Raw genomic sequence first — 14,302 nt, 5'->3', positions numbered from 1 at the left:
GCCTCATGCTGCTGCTGCTGTACTCATGTCTTACTTGCAGGGTTCCTGTAGGTCATCTGGTTGGCCACTATGAGACCAGGATGATGGAATAGATAGGCCTTTGGTCTGATGCAGCAGGGATCTTCTTGCACTATCATGGTTCCCCTTAAAAACCATCAGAGGCGTCACTCAGGAAGAAATCCCCACATTTGTTTCCAGTGTTGTTTTAGGTGACATTTGGTTGGCAGCCTTTGGTGCAGTAGGTGGCCGTTGTCCTTCAGAACTAACCGAAAATGTCCGTGTAGCTATCCTCAGTTCCTCCCCCAGGAACAACCAAAAGAATTGTGTGAATTAGCCACAAATCGTTCCTTTTCAACCAGCTCTTTCATTTTTGGAGCTTGCAAAACAAAAAGGGGTTGTCATATGTCTCTAGAAGAAAAAAGTGCTGGGCGCATAAGATGATCATGACATCTCCTGATTAGATGGGGCTGAGCATGAATATGGTAGAAGGAGCGGATGCGCATGGGGAGAAGAGTGCTTTGCTGGAGGCTGCTCCCTTAGGGCAAATGGGGCCCTGCCCTGCAAAAACCACTCTCCCCTCAGCTATCCCCACCTGCCTGTCTTGTTACTTCCAGGAATTGGCACTGGCTATCGGTTCTTCCTCCTTGGCCTCTGCATTGCCATGGTAGACCGCAGGAGGGAGGCTCTCCCCAACATAGTCTCTGGCGCCACCTACTGTTGGCTCCTCTACCTCCCCGCCCAATGGGCACCAGCCACCACTGCTTATGTGTGCATGTCTGGCTAGCAGCTAATTTCTTGCTTAGGGGTTCAAGGCTCTCAGACCGGCACTTGAGTTTGTGTGCATCTCGACAGGTTTGATCCGGTCCCGCATTCGAGGAGCAGATGTGGCACAGGCAGGCGTTCTGACCTTTCTAGACAGTCACTGTGAGGTGAACAAGGACTGGCTGCTGCCTCTTTTACAAAGGATCAAAGAGGTAAGTGTTCCCTGAGCAGCTCGGCAGGACTTGGCCTTTGTCAGAAGTAGCAGTGGGCCTCAACTCTGCTTACATCCAGCTTTTAGACCGGGGAGCCACTGGTGGAGGGCAAAAAGCTATAGGTGGGAGGTGTCTTTGAAATCTGAGCAATACAGTATTTTTATTTTTTTAAGTATACCCCACCTCTGGGCTTCAAAGTGGTTTACAAAGATTAAAACATGTGAAACGCCAAATTTAGAACAAACATTAAAAAACTGAAAAATATATTGTTAATTGCATTTATGCTACAAGGGCCTCCTGAAACAAAGCCATGTTTAACCTGGCAGCTGAAGCTTGGCAAGGATAGTTCCTGCCTTATTTCTAATGGGAGGGGGTTCCGTAGTGTTTTGTCCACTTTGATGAATAGCACTAATAGCACTCCCCTAGATTATCTTAGCGATGGACCCAGAACATACAAGCTGAGGCGGTTCTTAAGGAATCCTGGGCGTCTGTTGTCCAGGGCTTTGTACTCCAGTGGATGGGAAGCCATCTTTTAACACTGGGATTTTGCCTTAGCAGTAGTCTGTTCCCATTACCAGCATTCTGCACTAGTTGAAGCTTCCAGGCAGCCCCAAACAGAGCATTTTGCAGTAATCCAGCCTTGAGGTAGAAATAAGCTCACCACTAGGATCATAGGAAGTTGCCTTAAACCAAGTCAGACTATCCATCTACCTCTGCCCGCCTATAGCTCACTATGGGTCTCAGGCAAAGGAAATGCTACTCGACCCTTTTCTTTGGAGAGAATGGTGACCAAACCTGGGACCTTCTTCAGCCAGACATGTCCTCCGCCACTGAGCTTAACATATATCCTGAGTCCCGATTCCTGGACTGGTATGTGGACTCAGATTCCAAAGCATCACAAGGGATCAAACAGCTGTACACTTTTCCAGGAAAAAAATAATCCAAACCCAGCTATGTCAGGGGAAAAAACAACCCTGTAGTTATTTTCTAAGACATTTTGGAATCTGCTCTGTAGATGTCCAATAACTTTTCCTCCTGTGGGTGTGTTTCTGATGCCTTGGCAATAAATGTGCTCAGGTCCACTTCAAAATGATGACTGAGCAGAACTGATACCCTGTCCCAGCGATTCAGTGAGTGATGTGTGTCAGATGAGGCCCAGAAGTGAAGGCCCATACTGCAGAACAAGCGAAGAAGGGGCCGTCCCGTGTGTATGCAAATTCAGTCAGCAGAGCCCCAGGGCTCCTGTCAGGGTTGCTGAGTGGTACACAGGGAATAGGCAGGCATGGCTCCAGCCAAGTTTTTAATTAGGCCTATGTTCAATTCCCAGTACTGAATGATTTAGGGGAGTGATGGCTCTTTGAATAGGGGCTGAATTTAATTTCATGCAAATTAAGCTTTAATAAATTGATTTAATGGGAATTAAATCCTGCTGGTTTTTTCACAGCAGACAATGGTGTTCTCTTTCTGGTAAAGACGGGAACATGAGATTAAAGCTCCAATATTGTCCTTCTCAGAGAGATAAAGGCATTGCGGTTGTGTCCTTGTAGCCTCCTCATGCGGACAGGGAACCTCTCGGCATCTCTCTCTGACAATGTATCTTGCAGCTTCGATGGGCTTCCTTTGCCTCTCTTGATTGTATAGTGCCATCTGTAAAATGGGAGCAATAAAGGTTGCTCTGAATAAGTGTACGCAAGAAGCTGTACTCAGAAATGACACTGAAATGTTTGCTCGGTTTTACCAGTTAGCCATGGGCCATAGCACAAGGATGGGGAGCTGGTGGTCCTGATGTTGCAGAACTGATATTTGGCTGCCATCATCAGTGGTCATTGAATTGGTGGGTGCTGGAGTTAAACAATATCAGGAAGGACACACGTTTCCCATCACTGCCGTAGTAGCACATTGTGAAATGTTGCTTCCTTCACCCAAGTATATCCAAACCATAAAAGCAGGTATTCAAAGATTACTGTATTTACGTGTATCTAATGCAACATCAAATCTAAAGCACACCTCAATTTTCAAAACCCTGCAACCAAAAAAAAGTATTTGCTACGTCAGCGGTGTTTCTCAAGCTTGCAATCAAATCTAATGCGCCATCAAATCTAATGCGCACTCTAATTTTCATGATGATTTGGCCAAAAAGTGTGTGTGACATTCATGTAAATATGGCAAGTACAGTAAATAAGTTATCATGAAAAGTATTTCCTTTTCAGGGTCTTCCACCCTTCAGAATACCTCCCATTTGTTAGCTTCAATCTATTAATTAGTATAATTTTTGCAGCATGTTCTAGTATATGAAGCAAAACTATGTGTTTTTAAACATCACCCAGCAGTCTTGTGCAGTAAACTAGTGACTTCTCCAGAGGCATCCAGGAAGCTGATCAGTGATTTAAACCCAGAACCATCCTTGCTCAAACATAAGACTTGGTCCTCTTCACCACAGGAGGAATGTTCATCCTATGGCATCTTGCAACAAGGCATTAATTATTTTGTCAGCACTGCTTTATGTGTCCACAGTTCTTATTTCCTGATGCTGAGCATGTTTTACTGGGGAGCAAATCCCACTGATGTCCTCTGAACTTTCTTCTGAGGTGTGTGTTTCGGAAATGGTGCACAAGCGAAGTTTGCTCTGCTTTGAGCATGGCCCCTTTAACCTCCTTCGCTTCCCTTTTTGCACCCACCCGCTCACTCGCCCTCTTCCGAATCTCTCTATCAGAGTGGTTGACGGCGCCTTTCCCGCATGAGATGTTTGATGATTCGCAGCCAGCAGGATGGCAGCTCAAGCTGTATTTCCCTTGCAGCATTGGGAGAATGTAGCTCATGCTCAGAGCTGATGTGATGGATGAATGTGGATGCCATATGCAGCAGCGCCGTAGGAATTTCATTACATGGTTGCAGTGGCAGCGGCAGCGGTGGGGCCTGAATGAAGCACAAAAGCAAAACATCACCTCTGTTAACTTCTCTTATTTGTAATTTCTCTTTTTCTTTTCATTTTCCTCTCATTATTTTTTTTTAAACCAAAACCCACACAATCAAAATTGAAGCCTGCATGAATGTTTGAAAGAGGGGCCAGCTCAGTGGTTTCTCGTGCTCTTAGCGGCTTGCATTTCAATGAGGAACCTGCTTTGTAGTGTCACAGATTCCACACACGCATCCCCAAAAAGTGCTACAGGATTTGCGGGAGAATGAGTGCAAAAGTAAGCAATCTCAAGGTCCAGAGCACAGAACGCCTGCCTCGTATAGGCAAAGAGAAAGGGAGTCTGAGGCAAATACGGAGCCTTTAAAAAAATCAGCCAGTCAGCTTGATGCGTGGTTGTGAAGTGAAAAAAAGCCAGGCAAGCGTGCCTCTCATACAGCAGTTATATTGCTATGCGCTATCCCAATTTCCCAGCAGTGAGAGACTCCAGAAGTTCCAAGCACTCTTCCCCAGGGTCCAGTTTCCTTGGAACGAAAGCCAGTGGAGACTTTAAAGATATATGGTTTTATTTACACATACACAACCTGTGCATAGGATGGAGAGGCTCACAGCTTTCCCACCCCTTGCTTCCTCATTAGGTGTACAGGGGAGCCTCAAGTCCAAAACAGAGCAAACATGTCTCTGTGTCCCCAGCTTCCAGCATCAGCCCAATTCACACACACAAATGGCACATGTGCCCAGCACTGCTTGGCCTGCTGTTCTCCATCCTAGGATGACGTGGCAGCCAGCCAGATTGCAACTTAGGTCATTTTATTTGAGGTGCTGAGCTCTTAAGTGGCCATTATCTTACAAAGAAACTTGCCTGACCAGTTTAGCGGCCTCTTCAACTAGATTCCAACCCTCACTAGATGCAGAATCACAGCCTTGGCCCCTTGCAACTCATAACACTGTTATCAGGGCTGGTCTCAGTCCAAGGATGATGTGGCATCCAGCCAGAGGGTGGGAGTGGGGTACCTCGGGTTAAGAACTTAATTTGTTCTGGAGGTCTGTTCTTAACCTGAAACTGTTCTTAACCTGAGGTACCACTTTAGCTAAGGGATCCTCCCGCTGCCGCCCCACGATTTCGGTTCTCATCCTGAAGCAAAGTTCTTAACCCGAGGTACTATTTCTGGGTTAGCAGGGTCTGTAACCTGAAGCGTCTGTAACCCGAGGTGTCTGTAACCCGAGGTACCACTGTACCTGCCTCTCTTTCCTGAAAAGCACATCACTTAGTTAAAAGCTTTTGCAACCCAGCTCATTTTATTTGAGATGCTGAGTGCTTTAATTTCATTTCCAGTGTGGACTGGAAATAAACACAGGGACTGTCATGTAAGGAGTTCAAGGGGCCATATGCCTTAGATGTACATTTGTAGCCTTTCAAAACTACTTTGTTCCACTTTGCCTTTTTTTCGGGTCCTTGAGTAAATGTTGATGGGACAGATGAACGGTTGTGTGCATGTAAAATAGATGTTTCTTTTCTTTTCCTATGCCCACATTTCCCACCTTAAAGGTGGGGAAGTCTCACACCTGCGCTATCTTACTTCCAGGCGAAAATTACACCCCATCTTTTTTTCCCTTCTTTTTTTTTTTGCCAGTGTCAAACCATGTTTGTTCAACTGTATTAAATGTTAATGCTGCCACCTCCAGCCTGGTGCTGGAAAGGCGACTCGTTTTTGCCTGCCACGCTCTTCTTCCTCCCATTCCAAAGATTAATGGTCTTCTCTTAATTTGTGGCTTGCAGGAAACAGTCCATTTCGGCTTAATAAACTTCTGCGCTTCAAAGAGATCGAGAACCCAGAATGCATCTGAATCAGCAACTGCCCCCCCCCCGCAACCTGCATCATGTCACTTTCCATTTTTCATTCAGCAAAACATCTGTTTAGCCAGATTTCTAACGCATGGCAAGCGTCCAAGAAGCAAAGTGTACTCGTGTCTTTGTGTGTGTAAGCAGGGGAGGGTGTAATGGAATAGTAAATTAACGCTGGGCATCAAACCCCAAAGACACTTTAAAAGAAAAGTGTCTCTCGGGCAAAGTACACATGACAGATACATATTTCTCTGATGGATACGCGAGGTGACAGGGTCTCCTTGAGGTTTTGTTGATGCTTGGATTGCCTGGCTGCATCTACATAGAGCTCTGCTGTTCGTGGAGCTGAATCCCGTATGGGAGATGCTTGCAGCCTCCGTTTAGGACCTGGTAGAAGGGGGTCCTGTTCAGTGAAGTGCAAGTATTCATTCATTTACTCGTTCGTTGCACTTATATCCCACTTTTCCATCCAAGGAGGTCAAAGGGGCATGAATGGGTTACTCCCCTCCTCATCCCATTCTCACAACAACCCTGTGAAGGTAGGTTAGACTGAGAGACTGAGAGAGAGAGAGAGAGAGAGAGAGAGAGAGAGAGAGAGAGAGAGAGAGTGACTGGCCCAAGTTTAGCCAGTGAGCTTCTGGTCCAAGTGGAGAATCGAACCCTGGTCATCCAGGCCCTACTCTAACCACTACAAAATCCGTCACTTTTGGTTTCTTTCCACATTTCACTTCAGTTTGCTCTTTAAAAAAGAAAAGTTCCTCACAATAGCTTGCCAGCCTTTTGAATGCACATACACACATTTTTGTATGCAATTTTTCCTAATACAGTATACACATTTTCCCCTAATACAATCCATTTTATGTTATCTTCACTAATATTTGCATTTTTAAGCACACTTTCACCTAAGATACACCTTTTTCAGATGGAGAACTACACCACTACATTCAGAACCCTGCAAAGTTTGCAGGATAGATTTGTTTTGGATTGCAAACAACAACAACAACAATTTATTATTATTTATACCCCGCCCATCTGGCTGGGTTTCCCCACCCACTCTGGGCAGCTTCCAACAAAATATTAAAATACAATAATTAATCAAATACTAAAAGCTTCCCTAAACATATTGTTTGGGGAAGCGAGAATCATGATGAACCGAAACGATTTTCTCCCATGGCTGTGTCTCAGCACTCCACTTCTACAGAGACCTTATTTTATGCAATTCAGCAGCCGCAACGGGAACACAGGAGACCTCAGGAAAGGTGTCAATGTTATCCCCTTCTCCGGCAGTTCTCTTGGCCTCTCAGCCATTAATAAAGGAGCCAGGTGCCACCATCCACCTGATGTATGGAAGGAGAGGCCTCTGTCCCTTGTGACAGTTGCTTCTGGTGCTGGATGGGGCAGCTAGGGGCAGATGTCAGGACTCAAGTTCTTCAGCCCAAGAGGGCTCAAAATAACCACCCAGAAATGAATAGATAATGGAGGCAGAAGCAGCACTTGGGAGCACATTTGTTTGTGGAAATGAGCAGCTTTGACTAAATGAATTTGTGTCAGATAAGGGGAATGTCCATTATCTGTAACTGGGAGAGCATTACAAAGCAGAAGTGTTAGCTTGCAGGGGAATTCCACTTTCTTTAGCGCAGGTACGGATTTGTGCCTCTGCATGCTGTCTTGTTTTTACTTGGAGAGCTGATGTGTCTACCATTACCAATTTGTTTTAGCCAAATAACTTTCCCCTAAAATGTAATTACAAGGCCCAAGGCGTTTTTACAGAAGGAATCAATCTTCATCACCTGAAAACAGGCTTTTGTTAATGTCATGGTAATGAGCCAATGGATGGCGATGTTCCACTATCCAACACACACACACACACACACACACACACACACACACACACACCCCACTCCTGTTTTTCCTGTTTGAAGAGAGATGGTGGGGGGTGGAACATGAAACTATATAGTTTTGCATGTATCCAGCTTGAAGGAAAGATGCTAAGCAACCTCTTCTTTCTTCATTACTTGCTCTTCTCCGCCCTCAGCTATCTGAATATTGTTGCTCCAGCATTGATGACTATTATCTGGGGCAATCACAAGCCTGTACAGCTAGATAATACTTGAGCATTTGGGGGCCTTTTTTGTTGGTAGATTAGAACCAGGTAACGTTGCAAAAGAGAATCAAAGAGATTAGTTGTGCTACCCTTTCCTTCACAGCGGAACAACTTCTTGTGCACCTTTTCTCTGGGGGTGATTACTGCTGAAGTGGCAGCTGAATGGATTTCAGGAAATCTAAGGCCAGATCTATATAGATTGGGAAGCCCTTATCAGTGTAGGACTTGAACTTCCATCTCCTCCAACCTCTCTCCTTGGAGAGAACCTCAAGCACGTTAGTTGCTGTTGGTTCCTTGCAGGATATCAAAGCCACAGACTGAGCAGCAGAGAACATAAGGAGCTGCTTTACTCCAAGTCAGACTATTAGCCTGTCTTGCTCTGACTGGCAGCAACTCTCGATGGCATCAGACAGGGAGTCTTCCCAGTCCCTCCCTGGGGTTGCCTAAGATTGAACCTGGGGCCGTCTTCATGCAAAGAGGATGCACTGTCACTGAGCTACAGCCCTTCTCCATATGCATCATTAAATATATCTGTTATATATACTGGCCCATTCCATGAATATCATTAACATACCAGTGGTGCAGTGGAAGGGTTGTGACTCCGTGCAGGGCTGTCTTCAGCACCAGGGTGCAAAGATACACCCCCCCCCCGGTTGCTCAGTCCCAGGCATGCAGGAGGGCAGAGCCGGCCAGCCGCCTCAGTGTCTCGCTGGCTCGGTCACCCCCAAACTCATGGCACAGAGCAGCAGAAGAGCCGGCTGTGGCGCTCCAACCGACAGGCGGGCTCTTCCCCGGACTCAACTCTCAGGCCCTGGACTCTTGGCCTGGCACCCCTAAGAGCCCGGCAACCAGGTGCCCTGCACCCCTAGCGCCTATGGGTAAGACGGCCCTGACTCCATGGTATAGCACTGCATTGCATAGATCAATTCCTGGCCTCTCTTGATGGGACTCTCTTCTGTATGGATCAGGCTCTGTATATATGCAGGAGAGGAAGAATGAGAATACAGTGGGACCTTGGTTCTCGAACTTAATCCGTTCCGGGAGTCAGACATCCGGCATCCAAAAAATGTCCACAAACCGGAACACTTACGAGTTTGTGGTGTTTGGGAACCGGTTTGTTCGGGAGCCAAGCCGTTTGAGTACCAAGTACCACTGTGCCTTTGACTTCTCCAGGGTTTTGACAGAGAGGGCTGGTTTTTTAAAATATATAAGTGATTCAGGAGAGTCGGTACTGTCTCTACACATCCAATAATTCTTACCCGAACACCAACTGGGAAGCTTTTACCTAAACATCCCAGATTCCACAGTAAAAGTTGCCTATAAACATTGCTATCAGCTCGAGCCAAGATTTGGAATAAAATATATATACTGTTCCTCTCTTCCTCTGCGCTTTTTATACAACACTGGTAGTAGAAGATATCTTTCACAACCCATTTTGGATTTATTTCCTTCCTTCCTTGATTATACTTTCTTCGGTTATCTTTTATTCCTGCTATAATGGGCTTGCTATAAAGACTCAACCTTATCTTCTAATATATGTTAAAATTATTCGAATTAATTGTCAGAGAATAAATATAGTTGTAGGAGAATAACTCCTGCTGTAGGGGAATTAATTTTAAGAGAATAACTTTTTTATGGTAATTAGAGTTATTTAAACTTTAAAAGATTATGTGGGTTAGCTGTAGGTTAGTTTTATACTGGGGGTGGGGAGAGTTTATGAAGAAAACATAAGGCACTTCCAGCCTCAGGCTGAAGCTATTTGCTGCCTTCTTATGTGATCTATATAATCTTTGCATCTATTTTAGCCCCATGATTCTACCACCACCACAGCAGAGCCCACAAATTACAACAAAATGCTCAGAGAGTAGATATTATAGACATTCAAGATCATTTCAGTCTTATGTATTAAGCACAATATTTCAGTAGTTCCCAAATGTCCCCCCCTCCAAGAACTACTTGAAAATTACTGAGGACTTGCTGGCCAACCACTTAATGACTTTTTTATCTTAGCCATTGTAGTTCCATAGAATTCAAATTGTAAATGCAATAGGACAGAATATAAGAAATCAAAAAGCAATAGGAATACAATTTAAAATGAATATTGGTGTTTCATAGTATGGATGTGCCATCTCCCATTGTCAACCACAGATCTACAAACATGCTGTGGCTCACCCAAATGAAGCTCATGGTCCACCGGTGGTTCACAGTCCAGTTTGGGAATAAATTCAATGCCTTCCTCTTTGATCTTGCTGTGTTTAAATCCCAAATGAGTATCAGAATAGAGTGGTGATACTCTAGATTAACCTAGATTCTAGGTTAAACCCCAGGCATCCCATAATACTGGTAGTGGTAGAAGGTAAAGGTGAAGACCTCTTTCTGAGAATCTGGAGAGCAATTGCCAGCCAGAATACCTGATGCTAAACTAAATGGGCCAGTCAGTAGTATAAGGCATCTTATTATTTTCCTTTCAGTTTTCACTGTTTAACTGAGGCATTCCAGGGCTCAAACCTTCTTGGAAATTAGGTTTTGGTCTCTCTTCATCAAGCCATGTGCCAGACCCAGTTTTAGGGGCCACCGTTGGTTACCACAGCATACCACAGATTTGTGCTACCACAGCATACCACAGATTTGTGCACCACAGCATAATTAAGAGAATTTTCACGCCCAGCTTCTTTTTGCAAGAGCTGATTCCCAACAGTGTTCAGTCAGCTGCATACCTGTGGAAAGGGATTTGGTCTCATAGGGAGAAGAGCTTGAAGCTTTGAGCTATAACTGAAGTCTGGGCTATTTTTTAAAAAACAAAACAAAACAAATAAAGAAATAGAAAGGAAAAGGCCAATCAGAGCTGACAAAATTTTGCTGTACCCTGATAGATATTTGGGCCCTCCTCTTCCACCCATGACTATATATTAATTGAGCAATAAGAACCAAATATTGCTTTTTTAGCTGCTGAGTTTTATGATAATTTTAGGTGGGGTTTTGTGGGGTGGGGAGGTTGCCTGACTTCTTTGCTTTGTAGTTTATTTATTGTTTTAATGTGCTTTTGAAAGATAAAAGAAAAAAGAGAAAAAAATTGTATTTATTGGTCTTATGGTGTATGTTAGCCACACAGTTGCCTGGGTGTTATATAAATGTAAAAATCAAATCTAATTCTTTCGAACTCTTTTCTCACAACTGGAAAAGCCACAGCATTTGCCAGGTGTGGGAGTGAGGAGAGATTCTCTTGCACTGTTTATAGTGCCGTTCTAAGCCTTTCTAACTCAGAAGTTAAGTCCCATTGAGTTCAATGGGATTTCCTCCCTGGCTTGCATTGAACTTTAGCAGTGATTTTGCCTTTCCTCATTGCTGACTTTATGGGCTGCATGTTCTTCAGCTGCTTCCCTTTGGTTTGTCCACTGACAGTCAGCAGAAAAATATTAAGGAAGCAGGTTTCAAAGGGGTGTGTTTGCTTGGAGGTGTTAAATTATGTGACCAAGTATTTGCAACTCCCCTTGCAATAAAAATAAAAGCTTCTCTTCCTGTACAAAGGAACTGCTCAACAATGGATTTAGGAGAAGTTGATTGACATGGGAGGTGGTGCCTCAGCCCTCAGAAAAGACATAATAAGTTTCTTCACGTATTTTACCTCCTCGCTGCTTTCCTTTCTTGTTGCCTTTCCAATGGACTTTATTGGAGCATACTGGGAGCCTCTTCCACTTGGCTAGATCCTGCCCCTCTCCAATAATGCTGGTAGGAAGGAATCCCTTAAAGGCACAGATGATGAGCCAAGGCCTTCTGCTCATAATGCCAGAACAGCCTCATAATACCAGGGCCATTAGGCACAGTAAGGAAGTCGCCTCAGGTGGCAGACCCAGCCTCCAAGGAGCACACGACTCTCTACCTCCTGCACTTGTCAGCTTCTACCACTTACACACACACACACACACACACACACACACACACACTGCTTGCTCCTTTTCAGGACAACGGGACATTGCCTGTTTTGCCCCAGGCGGCAAAACATTCTGGGCTGGCCCAACCTAGGCATTATATGGAATCTGTGCCCCTAAATGCAGGTGTTTGTTTGCTTTCCACAAATCACCCCCCCCCCTCATTTGGGACCCTAAAGTACACCTAGAGGCTCTTGCGTCTCTACAGCAGCATAAGAATTAGCTGAGGGAAGTGCCTGATCAGGCCCATAGCATTTTTTTCTATTTAAAAGAAAACTTTTCAGCTAATTAAAAGAAATAAACTGGCATCTTCTGGGAATTTCTCTATGAACATTAATTCCTTCTGCAGTGAAAACAACCATCCCGTTTGTTTCTTCGACACTTCTGACTTTTTTGTCAGCATGTTTTGGATGATTCTCATTCTTTCTGAATGAAAGTGGGCTCCAATGGCACCACTTCCCTGAAACGATACTCCAAAAAGGCTCAGTTAGGTACCAGAGTATTCTGTCCTCTCTTTGTGTGATGACGGAGAGATGACAAGACTTGCTGTAGAATAGGACAGCTCCACCCTCAAATTGGCAAAGATGGAGAGAGTGTTGCTCTTTGTTTGCAACATCGCAAACATTACCCAGTGCAATATCCACAATATCCTGTGATACTCATGAAGAAACAAAGTGCACTAATCTCAAAAGCACAGTGTAAAAAAAAAAGGGGGGGTTTAATAGAATCGAACCAATCTGTTGTGAGCTGAAAAAAGTTCTTCTGCATCTGATCCTTCATTTTATTGGGTTGGGATGTTGGTATTCTCTTCCCTCCTTTCACAGCCTTCTGGCAAATTCCAGGGAAAGTCCCATTTTCCCAAGTACAACTTTTAATGCCTTCCAGGACTGGGAAATGCAATACCCTTGCAGCGTAAATGTAATACACAAATATATTTATTGTACTTTCATCTTTGTTATCAGGACCCAAAGCACGTGGTGAGTCCAGTTATTGATATCATCAACCTGGACACTTTTGCTTATGTGGCAGCTTCTTCAGATCTGAGAGGAGGTGAGTCTGCAGTCACCTGTACACAGGTAAAGGTTTAGGCCAGGGGCCACTAACACGCTAACTGGTGCATATGAGATATTAGCAGGTGGGGTACCGTGCTTGCCATGCCTGGTTCAGGCAAGTGCATGAGCAAAGTCACTAGAGGGGAATAAGAAGTATAGAAACATAGAATTGTAGGGTTGGAAGGGACCCTGAAGGTCATCAAGTCCAATCCCCTGCAATGCAGGAATTCCTGAGTGAAATGTGGAGTACAAGTGTTATATTTATGTACTTGCATTGCTTGCTACTGCAAGATGTAATGAAAGCCACCAAGCTGGTTGTCATTAAAGGGAATTTAGACTTGTTGAATTATTCATATGTTATTCTCAAAGCAGGGGGGCGGGGAGGGAAGCTTTCAGGGGCTACTATTCACATTCCACCTCCAGAATGAGAGACAGCATGTCTCTGGAAAAAAAAAAACAACTTGCAGGGAATTTACAGTAGGAAATGGATATTTGTAGGTGTTTGTGTAAGAACGTTAAAGTTTTATGTGAAATTTTAATAGTATAATGCATTTTGGTTTATGTTTTCAAATGTAAGTCCTTTGGGGACTTTGATAACAAGCTACTACTACTACTACTACTACTACTACTACTACTACTATAATAATAGGCATCTGGTTGGCTGCTGGGAGAACAGGTGCTGAACTCGGGCCTGATCCCATGGAGCTCATGTTCTTAATGGAGTCTGTATGACCCAAGACGGCTTTGATTTTCTTGCAAAATCCATGCTGGGTTTTTGAAAAATCAGTTTCATTGCTAATCAGTTAAATTCTCCTTGAAACCCACCACTGCATTTGGGCTCCTTTTAATAGTCTGTGTGTAATAAAGTGAGGCTGATGTACAGCTGGGGAGAGAAAGAGAAATATACCAACTGCTGTGTGTGCCAGAAACTTCCGACCAGGTGAGGTGGAATTTGTAGGTGAGCTTCTCGGCAGATGGGTTGCTACTGCTAATAGGGATGGGGGCAAGGAGGTGACAAGGAGGTCAGGATAGCACCAACTAGATTGGCTCTGCCACCTTTCCACTGCACCAGCCTCCCTGTCATCTCATCCTTCCCCTGTAAGCAACAGCGACTCGCTTGCTAGAAAGTCAGCATAGCAGCCCTGCTCCACCCAGCGAGCCACTTCTAATGTGTAAGCTACCACAGATCTCACAGTTCTTTCTCATTAGATAAAGATGTGCTAATCAAGTGCTTTCTCTCCTGCAACGGGGCAGTGTAGGCTGCCAGGAATAGATAGAGAAGGAAGGTCTTACCAATATTCATAGAGAGAGGCTTAGAAATGCTGCCGCTTGGAATAATGGCATTGCTCCAAGTAATCTCCACCACCCTTCTCTCCTCAGTCGTCAACAGCACCACTCACCTTACAATGAGGCCATTTGTCTCCAAGCCCTTTACTCTCCTACTTTCAATGCTCTCCAGATTCTGGGAGAAGGGGCGTCTGGA

General features: G+C 44.5%; 1 protein-coding gene across 1 annotated transcript in view; it reads left to right on the top strand.

The window, feature by feature from the left end:
• The window catches only part of GALNT14 (polypeptide N-acetylgalactosaminyltransferase 14), a 243,070-nt gene that overhangs the window by 203,077 nt on the left and 25,691 nt on the right, over positions 1-14,302 (top strand). Inside the window, exons 6-7 of the mRNA XM_083732509.1 lie at positions 853-974; positions 12,730-12,817. Coding sequence (XP_083588635.1) covers positions 853-974; positions 12,730-12,817 — 210 coding nt within the window. The remainder of the gene's footprint in view (positions 1-852; positions 975-12,729; positions 12,818-14,302) is intronic.

This window comes from Podarcis gaigeae, assembly GCF_964106915.1.
Source record: "Podarcis gaigeae genome assembly, chromosome: 3".
Taxonomy (NCBI): Eukaryota; Metazoa; Chordata; class Lepidosauria; order Squamata; family Lacertidae; genus Podarcis; species Podarcis gaigeae.
Note: the sequence above shows the minus strand (reverse complement) of the source record. Positions and strands in the feature narration are given on the sequence as shown.